General features: G+C 40.8%; 1 protein-coding gene across 1 annotated transcript in view; it reads left to right on the top strand.

Annotated features, from left to right (window-relative positions):
- Positions 1-15,398, top strand: part of capn12 (calpain 12) — a 50,711-nt gene extending 35,313 nt beyond the window's left edge. Inside the window, exons 19-21 of the mRNA XM_049483780.1 lie at positions 1,291-1,407; positions 4,490-4,542; positions 11,966-15,398. Coding sequence (XP_049339737.1) covers positions 1,291-1,407; positions 4,490-4,542; positions 11,966-11,992 — 197 coding nt within the window. The 3' untranslated portion in view covers positions 11,993-15,398. The remainder of the gene's footprint in view (positions 1-1,290; positions 1,408-4,489; positions 4,543-11,965) is intronic.
- The last annotated feature ends 1,712 nt before the right edge of the window (positions 15,399-17,110 follow it).

Genomic DNA, 17,110 nt, shown 5'->3' on the forward strand with positions numbered 1-17,110 from the left:
GTAAATAACTACTGTTGCCAAAGCAAACAATTCAGTAAATACAAAAATAATAATGAAATAATGACAAACATGAAAGATAATAAATAAATTTCAATATTTAAAAAGAGCAATAAATTAATTTACATTTATCGAATTTTCTGCACTGCAAGGTGCACTTGAAATTCTTTAATTTTCCCCAAATTCGTCAGTGCGCTTTATAATCTGGTGCTCCTTATGTATACATTCTATCAGTCAGGTATTAAGGAGCAGTAAAGCCACTCTAGCATTAGCTGCTAACCGTGGCTAGCGATAGCGGTTAGCTGCTAATGCTGCTGCACCCAGCCTTAGTGGAAATCTGTAAATCTAAGCTTACTGTAAATAAATGGAATCGCTTTACTATAAACCCCAAATAAACAGTTTTTAGGAGAGAAATCTGTGTAGATTAACATCCAGCGCTTGTTTGACTTTAAAAGAATGCAACATAGCAACACCCCTGTTCCTTCCTAGTGTTACATAATGCACTTAATAACCCAGTGCACCTTATAGCTCGTGAAATATGATAATTTATTTAATAATATGTATTGTCATACATGTAAGGTGGTTTAGTGTAGTGTGGGGCTCTGTTTTTTTTTTTTTTACGACGGGGCAGCTGTGTGCATATTTAGCAGACATCCCAACACATTCTGGAACCTCCCCCCTAAAACACACACTCATCAGATCTTCCACTGCTATTACTGTTTGTTTTGTTTTTTTCGGACTATAAGGCACATCGTATTATAAGGCGCATTATCAGTAAACGTCTGTTTTGGTAAGCCAAGGTGATATTAGCTAGCGGTTTGTCCCACGTAGTTTGTTTTAAACACGAAGTAAACATGAAGGCTGCGTAGCGCAGTTAGCGGCTAATGTTAATGCTGCTCCAGCAGTGCTAGCTGAGGTTAGCAGCAAGCTACAGGCCGATATATACTTACATCTGAACGGCTTAGTTGGGTTAGTGGCTAATGTTGCTCCTTAAAACCTGACTGGTAGAATTTTATACATACAGAAGGAGCATCAGATTATAAGGAGCTCTGATGATTTTTGTGAAAATTAAAAGATTTTAAATGCGGGTTATAGTGTGGAAAAATACGTAAATCTCAGTGTGAGTGATGGTACGTTAGATGTGATGTTCTTTATGAACTGGAGTCTGAGATGTATTTGGTGTATGAGGTGTATTTGGAGCATTAGGAGAGGAGGTGATGCTCTGTTTCTACCTGCCTGAAGCTGCAGTGATCTGTCTCTCTTTCTCTCTCTCTCTCTCTCTCTCTCTCTCAGGTGTGCAGTGTGATAATAGTGTTCTGCAGATGCTGTGGGAGCGGTTCGGCTCTGGGGAGCAGCACCTGCCCTTCCCTGTCTTCGTGTCGTGTGTCTGCAGGCTGCAGGTTCTCGTGGGTGAGCCTCTTCATTACAGCTCGATTCCCCGATTACACAATCCACACCAGCACAGCACAGCACAGCGCAGCACAACACAATACAACACAATACAGCACAGCACAGAGCAGCACAGCACAACACGATACAGCACAGCACAACACAGCACAATACAGCACAGCACAATACAGCACAGTGAAATACAGCACAATACAGCACAGCACAATACAGCACAGCAAAATACAGCACAGCACAATACAGCACAGCACAATACAGCACAGTACAGGGCAATACAGCGCAGCAAAGCACAGCGCAGTACAGCACAGCACAATACAGCACAGCGCAGCACAGCACAATACAGCACAACGCAGCACAATACAGTGCAGCACAGCACAATACAGAGCAGCACAGCACAATGCAGCACAGCACAATACAGCACAGCGCAGCACAATACAGCACAGCGCAGAGCAGCGCAGCACAACACAATACAGCACAGCGCAGCACAACACAATACAACACAATACAGCACAGAGCAGCACAGCACAACACGATACAGCACAATACAGCACAGCACAACACAATACAGCACAGCACAATACAGCACAGCACAACACAGCACAATACAGCACAGCACAATACAGCACAGTGAAATACAGCACAATACAGCACAGCACAATACAGCACAGCAAAATACAGCACAGCACAATACAGCACAGCACAATACAGCACAGTACAGGGCAATACAGCGCAGCAAAGCACAGCGCAATACAGCACAGCACAATACAGCACAGCGCAGCACAGCACAATACAGCACAACGCAGCACAATACAGTGCAGCACAGCACAATACAGAGCAGCACAGCACAATACAGCACAGCACAATACAGCACAGCAAAATACAGCACAGCACAATACACCACAGCACAATACAGCACAGTACAGGGCAATACAGCGCAGCAAAGCACAGCGCAATACAGCACAGCACAATACAGCACAGCGCAGCACAGCACAATACAGCACAACGCAGCACAATACAGTGCAGCACAGCACAATACAGAGCAGCACAGCACAATGCAGCACAGCACAATACAGCACAGCGCAGAGCAGCACAGCGCAGCACAATACAGCACAGCACAACACAGCACAATACAGCACAGCACAATACAGCACAGTGAAATACAGCACAATACAGCACAGCACAATACAGCACAGCAAAATACAGCACAGCACAATACACCACAGCACAATACAGCACAGTACAGGGCAATACAGCGCAGCAAAGCACAGCGCAATACAGCACAGCACAATACAGCACAGCGCAGCACAGCAAAATACAGCACAACGCAGCACAATACAGTGCAGCACAGCACAATACAGAGCAGCACAGCACAATACAGCACAGCGCAGAGCAGCACAGCGCAGCACAATACAGCACAGCACAGCGCAGCACAGCACAATACAGCGCAGCACAGCGCAATACAGCACAGTGCAGCACAGCGAGGCCTGCTGTAACACTGCCTGACGTAACACTAAACCTGTACTGAGAGTTCAAGCCGTCATCACAACTTATCCAACTCATTAAACCCTAAACTCACTCCTCACTCCTCACACCTCACACAGGTAGGGCTGTCCTGATTAAGCAATAAAATAATTACTACTCATTAAAATGTACCCAGAGCAGCACAGCACATTAGTATGGAATGTGCATGATAATTATTATAGGTGTGAACAGATACTAGAGATACTGGAGACCCAAAAATGATCTGTGACGTAGGCCTGCATATTTTAATACTATTTTTTATTTTCTTAAATAAAGCTATGGAGTGAAAATCACAATATACAGTAGCAAAGTAACAAAATCACACTGTGATGGTAATAAAAAAAAAGCTGCAAAAGTTATAATGTTATAATCATCCAGCACTCATCTACATTACACTTTGGAGTTCTATTCATAATAAACTTTTTTTTTTTTTTTTTAAAAGACACTAAATATTCAGTTCTAGAATTGTGGAAAAATTCTAAAAAGTATGGACAAAAAATATTCTTAAAATGAAACAGTCTAACAAAGTTGACATTTTCACAATTTATTTCTTAATTTTATAGATTTTCAACACATTGTCGTTTATCATATAAATATATAAATGACGAATAGTATTACTAAATGCATACCTGTGTTTTTTAATAAAAAAAAATTATTTTATATACAGCTATGGCATTATAATCATAATATACAGTAGTAAAGTATTAAAGTTATAATGTTAAAATGTTAGAATCACGCTGCACTTTATCCGCATTACACTCTGGAGTCCCATTTGTAATAATGTATTATTAAGTATGGAAAAAAGTCATTCTTAAAATTAAACTGTCCAAAAACATTTAAAGAATCAACAAATTTGCCATTTTCCATTTTCCTTAATTTTACAGATTTTCAACACATTGTCATTTATTTACATTTAATGGCCATTTTTTAATCATCATCACATTAATTTTTACCAATAATAAAAGTAATGTTGATTAATAAAAAAATAATGAGATTAAAGGTTTGCAGATGTTATTCAGTTTAAAATCAAAGATAATTAAAAAGTTGGCTAGAACATATATTATTTATATATATTAATTACTAAAATTAAATATTCTACAGAGAATAGACACTCTATGTCGATAATTTTACTGAAAATAATCTGTTATCAACTGTAAAACTGCAGTAGAATGTATAAATCATGCAGTGGAAATGGGCCAGGAGTCATTAAGTTTATATATTTTGTATAAATTGTGACTGAAATATACATTAGGCATCATTAGTATTAATACAAATAAAAAAATATTGTTTTGAGGATATTTTTTTTAAGTTTATATGAAAGATGTGAAAAGTACCCCCAATTATAGAATTGTTATTGTGTATGATTTTAAGATTAAATAGATAAAAATAATCTTTTCTAAAGTTTTCTACATTTATATAAACCTCCTGCAGGCTTTGTCTTGCTGTGTTATTTTGACAGAATGGTGTATTTAAACTGCGTCATTATCACAATCACACAGAGTGAGTGTAAACCTGTTAATTGGAGAATTGGAGGAATCTGATGATAAATGCACTTTTTTCTCAGCTCTGTTTGAGGCAGAAAGCAGCCTGGAGGTGAAGAACAGGGGAATAAACGTGGTAAGACCTGATGCACGACTTCTCTACACTTAGGGTGTTTTTACACCAGCACTATTTGGTCCGGTTAAAATGAACTCTTGTGGTGAGAACATGATCCGGTCACAATCAGACGCAGATATGAAATATACTCCTTTTTAATTAAGCTTAATTGCTGATGAGGTGCAGTTTAATCTGCACCTCAAAAAACGGGCCAAAGAGTCTAAAAGCGGAGAGGGTGCACATTTCTAGCACAGAAAAACGGGCCAAAGAGTCTAAAAGCAGAGAGGGTGCACATTTCTAGCACAGAAAAACGGGCCAAAGAGTCTAAAAGCGGAGAGGGTGCGCAGTTCTAGCGCAGAAAAACGGGCCAAAGAGTCTAAAAGCAGAGAGGGTGCGCAGTTCTAGCACAGAAAAACGGGGCCAAAGAGTCTAAAAGCGGAGAGAGTGCGCAGTTGTAGAACAGAAAAACGGGCCAAAGAGTCTAAAAGCAGAGAGGGTGCACAGTTGTAGCGTAGAAAAACGAGCCAAAGAGTCTAAAAGCGGAGAGTGTGTGCAGTTGTAGCGCAGAAAAACGGCCAAAGAGTCTAAAAGCGGAGAGAGTGCGCAGTTCTAGCACAGAAAAACGGGCCAAAGAGTCTAAAAGCAGAGAGGGTGCGCAGTTGTAGTGTAGAAAAACGAGCCAAAGAGTCTAATAGCGGAGAGAGTGCGCAGTTCTAGCACAGAAAAACGGGCCAAAGAGTCTAAAAGCGGAGAGGGTGCGCATTTCTAGCGCAGAAAAACGGGCCAAAGAGTCTAAAAGCAGAGAGGGTGCGCAGTTCTAGCACAGAAAAACGGGGCCAAAGAGTCTAAAAGCGGAGGGAGTGCGCAGTTGTAGCACAGAAAAACGGGCCAAAGAGTCTAAAAGCAGAGAGGGTGCACAGTTGTAGCGTAGAAAAACGAGCCAAAGAGTCTAAAAGCGGAGAGTGTGTGCAGTTGTAGCGCAGAAAAACGGGCCAAAGAGTCTAAAAGTTGCCGTAATTAAGGAGTTTAATATTAAGAGACATCATGAAATTAAACATCAATTTGAAAAATCTTAGTTTACACAACACTGTCAAAGATAAAGATAGTAAGTCAAGTAAAATGGTGTGTAAATGAAAGTAATCAGGAAAATGTATCTGATATATTAGTCAGATAATATACTGCTATGAACAAACGCTGTCTCTGCTGCTGCTCCATGCTGTTTACACCCTAAGAGCTCAGTATGTGCAGTGTTCACTGCTCACATCTGTACTGCACGTCCCATTAAAAACACTATGTTTAAAAAACGCAGCAGCAAATTTTCAGCGTTCTGTATTAAAGCAGCTTCACACTGCTATAGATACAGATATACAGATAAACACACTGAAACACAGAATTTTCTCACTATATTTACTTTCTCGCTCCCGCACCAGACAGCTCTGACCAATCAGAGGAGACTCTGATGTGCTCGCGTGGTTTATTGGTGCACATTTTGGTGCGTTTAGGTTTGTGCCTGTGTGAAAACAAACCAAACAGAGGGAGAAACTGAAGCTCCAAATAAACACAATTAAACTCATCAACTGATCCGGACCATAGAAACTTTCACAACTACAGGTGTAAAAACGCTCTATATTCACTATATGACCTTTTTGTAAGGGCTGACTCCAGAGCTAGTCAGCCTCCGGCCACCAGGGGGAGCAGCAAGTGGCTTCTGGAGGCAATCAAGCCTAACTAGCAACACCTGTGCCCTGTCTTTAAAAGAGAGGGAAAAACACAAAGCAGTATTTGCTGTGTGTTTGTTAGTGTGTAAGAGAACAGCTAGTTTTCAAGTTTTTTGAACTTCTTTTTCTACTCTCTATTTAGAAACAAAAAGAAAAGAAAAGTTAGGTTAGGTTTTTCTCTGTAAGGAAGGCAATGTCTTCTTCCTATCCCTTTCTTATCTTCTTTTCAGTTTGCGTGTTATTTTGTAGGGAATGGTGGGAATGTTGCAAATGTTTGCGAATGCTGTTCTAATGAATTAATTCACTTTTGTCATGCAAAAACAATGGTAATTACCTAAAATATAGTAGATTATAGAACACAAATGCTGTGGGCCCTATCATACACACTGCGCAAGATGCGTCACAATGCTCTTTGCTATCTTACACCCTGTCAACGGTCTATTTTCACGCCTTGTGCCTTCACTGTTAAAATAACAATAAATTCAAGTAATTACAGTTGATAATCACAATACAGCAAAGTAACAAATCAAACTGTATTTAAAAAAAATGCACAAGTGAGCGGTGCACACTACACTTGTCCATATTACGCACCTGAATTGCAGCGCTGTGCTGTGCACTGCATAGCTTTATTGTTGTTGTTTTTTGTGTTTTTACAGAAATAAACATACACAATTTAGTTTGTTTAGAAATTACTTTCTATTCGTAAACTTTGTTGAATTATGTAACTAAATTAGACCTAGCTGATCTGTAAAGAGTGTTCTTATGGATTTTACGACCATGCCACCGGCTATTGCATACCACTGGGATAGTAGACAGTCTCGTAGCATGGTTTCTAGCATGTCAGACTTCTCGCTCCTCAGGAGGTGGTGTAACACAATATTGTGGGTTTTCTGGTCTGTTGTTAATACAAGACCATGTTGCATGATTGATGTCGTAGCGTATGTTTGAGTGCAGAAGCCGAGATCCAAGGGAATTGGGGTGTACCCCATCTTGTCAAAAAAGTTCACCATGGTCCCAAAAGATGTTAAAATTGTCAATAAAATTCACCCTGCGATGGGCACAGGTGGAGGAAAGCCAGCTGTTCAGCATAAGTAGCCGGCAGAAGCGCTCATTACCCCGTTTGAAAGTAGGAATCGGCCCAGAGATAAACACCTCAACAGGAGTAAGTTCAAATAAATCGAGAAGGTGTATAAAATCTTTCTTTAGTATTTCAGATTGTTGCTTGATAATATCCCGCATGCCAACGTGCACGATAACTCTTTGTGTTGAAAGATTGTTCTGTAACACACATGGGAGCTCCTGTAGGATGTCACAGACAGTTGCCTGGGGGAAACAAACAGTTCTATGGAGCCCACTTCTCAGATCTCTAATGGTGGAGTCCCCGATTAACAGGGTATTTGATTCTGGAAGAAAGTTTGTGTTTTTCTGATGTTGCCAGTTATTTCTAGTTGGTTTCTGGCGATGTTGTTGCCGCTGCCGTTGTAGAACATTGTCTGGATGTCTTTTATGAACTACTGAGTGGCTAGCATAGCGTGGGTTCTTTGCCTTATATGTTTCAGCTTGCTTTCTGGAATTCTGAGACTGAATTTGTGGCTTATTCTTTCCTCCAGAAGAGACTGGCCTCGCTCTGTGATCTGACAGTAACATGGAACATTCTGTTTCTTTAAGCACAGCATATTTATTAGAAGAGAAAAAACTTTGTGTTGTAGATTTTGCTTGATCTGATTGATGTTTCTTAGTGCCTCTTTCTTGCTTTCCCCCAATAATAGTCCACTCATTTTTGCTGGCCAGGCCAGGGGTTGAAGCCAAAATTAGTTTTGGCTTAGCTCCCTGTTTATGCCATTTCGAAGACAAAGACACTTCATTGCTCAGGCCATTCCATGGCTCTGTTAAATCAGCCACTCTTGTAGTATTTACTGTTTGGGTATCTGGTACCAGTATTGAGTCTAGAAATTGTTCATCATCCCTTATGGAGTGGAGTGTAGATATCCTGGCTTGGAGTTCGGAAACTTTTTCAGCTAGTCGGTGACAGCCCAAGCAATCAGGAATTGATGAAGTTGATAACATGTCTAACTAGAGACTAACAAAAAGCTAAAAGCTAAAGCTAAAAACAAACTAGGCCGTGCAACAGGGACTTACAGATCCTTGTGAATGCAAAGCCTGCAGAGTTGAGGAGCTGCAGAGTTGAGGAGCTGCAGAGTTGAGGAGCTGCAGAGTTATGGAGCTGCAGAGTTATGGAGCTGCAGAGTTGAGGAGCTGCAGAGTTATGGAGCTGCAGAGTTATGGAGCTGCAGAGTTGAGGAGCTGCAGAGTTATGGGGCTGCAGAGTTGAGGAGCTGCAGAGTTGAGGAGCTGCAGAGTTGAGGAGCTGCAGAGTTATGGAGCTGCAGAGTTATGGAGCTGCAGAGTTATGGAGCTGCAGAGTTATGGAGCTGCAGAGTTGAGGAGCTGCAGAGTTATGGAGCTGCAGAATTATGGAGCTGCAGAGTTATGGAGCTGCAGAGTTGAGGGGCTGCAGAGTTATGGAGCTGCAGAGTTATGGAGCTGCAGAGTTGAGGAGCTGCAGAGTTATGGAGCTGCAGAGTTGAGGAGCTGCAGAGTTGAGGAGCTGCAGAGTTGAGGAGCTGCAGAGTTGAGGAGCTGCAGAGTTATGGAGCTGCAGAGTTGAGGAGCTGCAGAGTTATGGAGCTGCAGAGTTGAGGAGCTGCAGAGTTGAGGAGCTGCAGAGTTATGGAGCTGCAGAGTTATGGAGCTGCAGAGTTGAGGAGCTGCAGAGTTATGGAGCTGCAGAGTTATGGAGCTGCAGAGTTGAGGAGCTGCAGAGTTATGGAGCTGCAGAGTTGAGGGGCTGCAGAGTTGAGGGGCTGCAGAGTTGAGGGGCTGCAGAGTTATGGAGCTGCAGAGTTATGGAGCTGCAGAGTTATGGAGCTGCAGAGTTATGGAGCTGCAGAGTTGAGGAGCTGCAGAGTTGAGGAGCTGCAGAGTTGAGGAGCTGCAGAGTTGAGGAGCTCCAGAGTTGAGGAGCTGCAGAGTTGAGGAGCTGCAGAGTTATGGAGCTGCAGAGTTGAGGAGCTGCAGAGTTATGGAGCTGCAGAGTTGAGGAGCTGCAGAGTTGAGGAGCTGCAGAGTTGAGGAGCTGCAGAGTTGAGGAGCTGCAGAGTTGAGGAGCTGCAGAGTTGAGGAGCTGCAGAGTTGAGGAGCTGCAGAGTTATGGAGCTGCAGAGTTGAGGAGCTGCAGAGTTGAGGAGCTGCAGAGTTGAGGAGCTGCAGAGTTGAGGAGCTGCAGAGTTATGGAGCTGCAGAGTTGAGGAGCTGCAGAGTTGAGGAGCTGCAGAGTTGAGGAGCTGCAGAGTTGAGGAGCTGCAGAGTTGAGGAGCTGCAGAGTTATGGAGCTGCAGAGTTGAGGAGCTGCAGAGTTGAGGAGCTGCAGAGTTGAGGAGCTGCAGAGTTGAGGAGCTGCAGAGTTGAGGAGCTGCAGAGTTATGGAGCTGCAGAGTTGAGGAGCTGCAGAGTTGAGGAGCTGCAGAGTTGAGGAGCTGCAGAGTTGAGGAGCTGCAGAGTTATGGAGCTGCAGAGTTGAGGAGCTGCAGAGTTGAGGAGCTGCAGAGTTGAGGAGCTGCAGAGTTGAGGAGCTGCAGAGTTGAGGAGCTGCAGAGTTGAGGAGCTGCAGAGTTATGGAGCTGCAGAGTTGAGGAGCTGCAGAGTTGAGGAGCTGCAGAGTTGAGGAGCTGCAGAGTTGAGGAGCTGCAGAGTTATGGAGCTGCAGAGTTGAGGAGCTGCAGAGTTGAGGAGCTGCAGAGTTATGGAGCTGCAGAGTTGAGGAGCTGCAGAGTTGAGGAGCTGCAGAGTTGAGGAGCTGCAGAGTTGAGGAGCTGCAGAGTTATGGAGCTGCAGAGTTGAGGAGCTGCAGAGTTGAGGAGCTGCAGAGTTATGGAGCTGCAGAGTTATGGAGCTGCAGAGTTGAGGAGCTGCAGAGTTATGGAGCTGCAGAGTTATGGAGCTGCAGAGTTGAGGAGCTGCAGAGTTATGGAGCTGCAGAGTTGAGAAGCTGCAGAGTTGAGAAGCTGCAGAGTTGAGGAGCTGCAGAGTTGAGGAGCTGCAGAGTTGAGGAGCTGCAGAGTTGAGGAGCTGCAGAGTTGAGGAGCTGCAGAGTTGAGGAGCTGCAGAGTTGAGGAGCTGCAGAGTTATGGAGCTGCAGAGTTGAGGAGCTGCAGAGTTATGGAGCTGCAGAGTTGAGGAGCTGCAGAGTTGAGGAGCTGCAGAGTTATGGAGCTGCAGAGTTGAGGAGCTGCAGAGTTATGGAGCTGCAGAGTTATGGAGCTGCAGAGTTATGGAGCTGCAGAGTTATGGAGCTGCAGAGTTGAGGAGCTGCAGAGTTATGGAGCTGCAGAGTTGAGGAGCTGCAGAGTTATGGAGCTGCAGAGTTGAGGAGCTGCAGAGTTGAGGAGCTGCAGAGTTGAGGAGCTGCAGAGTTGAGGAGGATTGTCATTGTAAATGATGTTATTGTTCATAATCTATTTGGGTTTAATGATTGTGCAGTGCACAGCCTTGTTGCTGTTTGTGTTCTATTTGTGTGTGTTCAAAAATTGTTTAATAAATAATTATTTATTGTTTATTTCTTAAACCATGTTTATTATATTAGATTAGAGGAAAGTCATTCAGACGTCATCAGCCAAATTTACAGATTGGTGTTTTAATCTTTCGAAGATCTGTTCTTAATATACACTGTGTTTTTAAATAACAGGTCTATGCTTCTTCAGTGCTGCAATGTTAAATAACATCATTCTGAACAGATTTTGTTCATTCAAACATCCTAAAAATGTTTTTTAAAAACTCTACTTACCAATGCTCTACTTACTAAAATAATGTGGGGTTTGATAGGGTTTAAAACACCTTCTGTTTGGAGAATTATTATAATACCATATTTTTTCAGATCACATTTTCACCACCAATGAACTGCACATGGTTAATTTTTAACTGGACTGGGGTGTTGGGGTGAAAAAAAAATAGATTACTAAAAAAACTAAAAACTACATTTGGACATCCCAGAATGACAATATTAGATATCTGCATAATATGTAAATTATTATATATTACATTATGTAATCAATATTACGTTTTTAAATGCAGTATCTGAACTATAGAAATTGCTTGCCGTTCTGAATGAAAACTTATTTGAAAGCTTATTTAGCTGTTTAAACAGAAATTTGTGAACCAAGTTGTAAACTTAGTTAGAATTTACCGATTGGTGTTTTAATCTTTCTAAGATCTGTTCTTAATAAACATTTTTATTAAATAATAGGTCTATGCTTCTTCAGTGTTGCAATATTAATTAACATCATTCTGAACAGATTTTGCTCATTCAGACAGCCCAAAGAAGATTTTTAAAAAGCTCAGTTTTAACGCTCTACTTACTAAATTAATATGGGGTTTAAATCAGGCTCGGGCGCAAAATGACTAGATTTTATTGGACCCGAACTAAGCTCTATACTGTATATATGTGTGTATATACATTTGGAGTAATGAATAGATATAGACAGTCCCAGACTTCTAAGAAACCTTCTAGGAATACAGGCCGTTCTGTCCAGTTGGCTGTAATTCAGATTTTGCTCAGATCAGTTCCTGCGTTACTGGTTATTAATAACTGTACTGGTGTGTGTTGTACTGGTGTGTGTGTGTGTGTGTGTGTGTGGTGTAACGGGCTGTATCTCTGGTCTGTTCTGCAGTGGATGCTCAGGCTGCTGGCCGTGTGAACCCTCCGAGATGCGACACCTCAGCAGGACAGACCCGCTTGGCCGGGACTAAACTGACGTCATCCACCTGGTCCTGCGTCTCTCTATCTCTTTATATCTCTCCCTCTATCTATCTTTTTATCTATCTATTTCTCTGTCTGCTTCTGCTCTTCACCTCCACCCACTCATCCCCCATCATTCTCCGCTCACATGGGTCACTTTGGGTTTTGGTCCAACAAACATGCAGATATTCACTTTTCTTTTACATTTACTTTATTTTCATTTACTTTGCCACCATTTCCATGCATATACACTTTAATATATTGCCTATAGTTTCTTCTTTATAAGTGAAAATGTTTGTAGACACCTTCTGTTTAGAGAATTATAACTATAAGTCGCTCTAAAAATCATTTAATTTTCCCAAAAATCATCATAAGGTGCTTCTTATGTACGAATTCTACCAGTCAGGTATTAAAGGAGCAGTAAAGCCACTCTGACTGCTAAAGTCCCGCGTTATAAGGGTGCGTTTTCAGTGAAGTTTCTCCAGCACTAAGGCTAGGTGCAGCAGCATTAGCATTAGCCGCTAACCATTGCGCTAGCACTTCCGCCATGTTAAAACAAGCACCCTGGTTACCGGAACACTCAGGGTTCCTCAGTGTAAAGATATCGTGTGGCATTTACTAGCGCTAGAGGCTAGCACTGCGGTTAGCGGCTAATGCTAATATTAATGCTGCTGCACCCAGCCTTATTGCTGGAGAAACTTAGATGAAAAATCACCCTTAGACAAAATACTGGAAATCTAAGTGCTTTACTCACCCAAATAAACAGTTTTCAGGAGAGAAATCTGTGTAGATTAACATCCAGCACTCGATTGACTTTAAAGGAAAATGTTTTTTTTTTTAATTACAGTTTTTTTCTTAGTACCGTATTTTCGGACGATAAGGCACACTTAAAATAGTTTAACTTTCCCAAAAATCAACAGTGCTCCTTATGTATGAATTCTACCAGTCAGGTATTAAGGAACAGTAAAGCCACTCTGCTGAACTACAGTGTTATAAGAGTGAGTTTCAGTAAAGTTTCTCCAGCCCTAAGGCTGGGTGCAGCAGCATTAGCATTAGCTGCTAAAACAGCACTAGCTCTTTTGTCACGTTAAAACAAGCTACGTGGGACGAACCGCTAGCTGATAGCACCCTGGTTACTGGAACACTCAGTGTTCCTCAGTGTAAAAATATTGTGTGGCAATTACTAGCACTAGAGTCTAGCATTGCGGTTAGCAGATAATGCTAATATCAATGCTGCTGCACCCAGCCTTAGTGCTGGAGAAACTTAGCTGAAAAATCACCCTTAAACACAATATTGGAAATCTAAGCTTACTGTAGATAAACGGAAGCGCTTTATTCACCCAAATAAACAGTTTAGAGGAGAGAAATCTGTGTAGATTAACATCCAGCACTCGATTAACTTTGAGAGAATTATTTTTTTTTAAGAATTACAGTTTTGTTTCATTAGGCGCTTCCTCCAGCTTTCCTTTTAGAAGGGAAACATGGCAACACCCTTCCTCAGTTCAGTGTCAAATTTGTGCCGTTTCAGGAATAGATTTGTTCAGGAAGATCTTGATTAATGAGGCTGGTAATATGAAATATCTTGTTACCAGCATTTCATAAGAAATGTTGATCTCTAAAGCTAGAGTGCGTCTACAAACATTCGGACATACACTACTGTGCAAAAGTTTTAGGCACCTAATTTTTACATTATTCAGAAAATGCTAATATTAAACTAATAATATTCAATCAAACAGTCATGATTTTACAGTGCTTATTAAGACTTGACTAAAGCAAATTAAATTGGCTAAACTAAGCTATAATTTGAACAGTTAAAGCAGGTTATTTTAACATTTTTAATGTCTGATTAAGGCATTTTCATACCTGTAGTTAGTTTCTCTGCTCGTAATTAGTTGATGAGTTTGTAGTTTTTTTCTATGGTTAGTTTTTTTTTTTTAGTTTGGATCACGTTTTCACCACCAATGAATTCGGCTAAGGTTAATTTATAACTGGACTGAAACCAGTTATAAATTTATTTTCACATGTTATTGATTTCACACCTGCTGAAACGAATCGTACAAACCCACCAGAGACTGTTTTACATGGACTAAATATTGTTGGTGTGGAAAAAACTACATTTTAGACACCTACATTAGAATCAATAGAATCAATTACATTTGGACAACTCAGAATGACAATATTACATATCTGCATAATATGTAAATGATTACATATTACATTATGATGAGTCAAAATTACGTTTTCAGATACAGTATCTGCATTACAGACATTGCTTGCCATTCTGAATAAAAGCTTAGCTTAGCTTAGGCTGTTTAAACAGAAAGCAGATTATTCTATGTGTGAGTTTTCTACTTACTGGTGGAATGGGCACTAATGTTATAAGCTTGGAAGTTAAGCAAAGCTTATAAAATCCTCATATGGCAAGTAGTTTTAAAAGGAGACATATTACACAAAGCTCACTTTATATTTGTATTTTTACTTAACTGCCTGTAAAAACACTCCAAGCACGAAAAGAATACAGACTTCGTTTGAGGGAGGAATCTGTAACTACTGTCCGTGACAATTTAGCATATAAGGGAGATGTAAGAACTTTCAAATAATGAGTTTTGTGCTTCTATCGAAGTTCAACACTAACGTGTGATAAGCTCTCAGCATTAACATGTGGCGTGGCCAGAGTGAACAGCTTATTTGCATAAAAGTGGCAGAGCCCCTAAACGGCTCATTCTGAAAGGGACTGAAACTGGTAAGAATAGAGCTTATCTATATGTGAAAATGATTTTGGGTAAATAACTTCATAAATTGGTTTGTATTGTCCATACATCTATTCTATTCTAGTTTGTGTAAAAACGATATAATATGTATAATATGTCCCCTTTAATGAAAAGCTGATATGCTATTTGCAAGTTTAATAGGCGTTGAATGGGTGCCAAATAGTTTCTTTTATTTGTATTTTATAATAGAAGCAAAAACACAGATTAATGGTTTAAAATAATGTGACTAGGTGTTTAAAGCTTATGCACAGTACTGCTTTTTTCTGTGTATTTTATCATTTTATATTGATTAAATATTGAAAATCTCAAATTTGCTGTTAATTGTTTAAGGTATTTCTTTTAATTCAAGCCAGTATTGTATAAACAGTATTGTATCAGTATTTTATCTTTTTAAAAATGTGTTGATTTTACAATTGACCAATATATAGGTCCTGTATATTTCAAGAGTGATGGAATGCAGACAGTATCTTGTTTAATCCAAACATATTCCTGTTAAAATATTCCTGTATTTCTTTATTACACTGTGTTCTTCCGTTGGACGTCTGTGTGCTTCCCAAATAAAGATATGTATCCAAATATAAACACAATCCATTATTTCATAGTGGGACATTTCTATATTAAATAATGCTGTGCGTATCCCTACACCTACACACACACACACACACACACACTGTGCGAGGAGAGTGACTGTGGGTATTAAAAGCGATGTCTCAGCAGCGCTGCACGCATCGCCTCTATTCTTATCGCTCTGACGCCACGCACGGCGTCATCACGCCATCGCTCCCTCCTCCGCTACGTTCGCCCTCCCTCCATCCATCCCTCCATCCACTCTCTCTCTCTCTCTCCCTCTCTCTCTCTCTAGCAACTGTCTCAGCATGCTGCCACTTCCCCTCGCTCGCCCCTCCCTCTCCGGATATCTCTCTCTCTCTCTCTCTCTCTCTCTCTCTCTCTCTCTCTCTTTTTCATACACATACACACAGACACACTTACACACATTTTGATTTTACTATCCTTGTGAGGACCTTGCATTAATGTAATAATAATTGCAGCTAATTAATACTAATAACCTTATCCCACTTCATTTATCCCATTTTTTTGCATTTTCTAATTTAAGAAAACAATTTATTAAAAAATAAAAAATAAAAATAATAAAAATGCCTTAAAATTTGTGGGGACCCCCGAAATGTCCCCATTACGCAACGTGAGGACATGTGGTCCTCACCTCGCAACGATCGCAAAACATGCACACACATACACACATGGCAGCAGTGTATTCTCACTCTCTCTCTCTCTCTCTCTCTCTCACACACACACACACACACACACACATTATTTTTTATACTCTTGTCCTTTCTCCCGAACCCCTATTTATAGACGCGTATTTATAGGAGGCTGAGCAGAGGTTGCCCCCGGCAACAGTCCAAGCTCCTCTGGGAAGAGAGCGAGAGAGGAAGTGGATGGAAGGAAGGAAGAAAAATAGAGAGAGAGAGAGAGAGAGAGTCACATCCACACCTGTCTCCTCTACCTCTCTCTCTCCCTTTTAGTCTCTTATCCACAGGTATCTCTCTCTCTTATTTGTTATCTGTTTTGGTCTCTGGGCTCTGTCCGGTTCTCCCGGTTCTGGTTCGTATGGTCTGTTCTGTATCTGGTACTGGTGTGTGGTGTGGTGTGGTGGTGGTGGGGGGGGGGGGGGGAAGCAGGTGCATGCTGGGACACTTCCGCTCCACTCCAGGATCTGACCTCACTACAGCTCTCAGACTAAACCAGGTGAATGAGTTTGAATCTGAGTCGCCACAAGTCCCAGTACCCAAACAGTTTTTATATCTGCACTTTTTAGTACAGGTAATTCAGACTCTTATTGCAGTTCGTCTGATCAGGTGTGAATCCAAATAAAACGAGACCTAAAGAAAATCAAATCAAACTAAATTAGTCCAAATCGGATCAAATTAATCAGTCCAAATCAAACTACATTAGACTAAATCAAATTAGATCAAACCATAACAAATCAAGTCAAATCGGACAAAATCAAACCAAATTAGACCAAATCAAATCATACCAGATCAAACCAAATTAAACCAACCTAGACAAATATCAAGTCAAATCAGACCTAATAAAAATAAATCAAATCAAATCAGACAAAATCAAACCGAATCAGACCAAACCATAACAAACCAAGTCAAATCGGACCAAATCATACTAAATTAGACCAAATCAAACTAAATTAGACCAAATCAAACTAAATTAAACCAAATCATACCAAACCAAACAAAGTAGACCAAATCAGACCATATCAAATCGGATCAAAT

This window comes from Astyanax mexicanus, chromosome 9 (genome assembly GCF_023375975.1).
Source record: "Astyanax mexicanus isolate ESR-SI-001 chromosome 9, AstMex3_surface, whole genome shotgun sequence".
Classification (NCBI taxonomy): Eukaryota; Metazoa; Chordata; class Actinopteri; order Characiformes; family Acestrorhamphidae; genus Astyanax; species Astyanax mexicanus.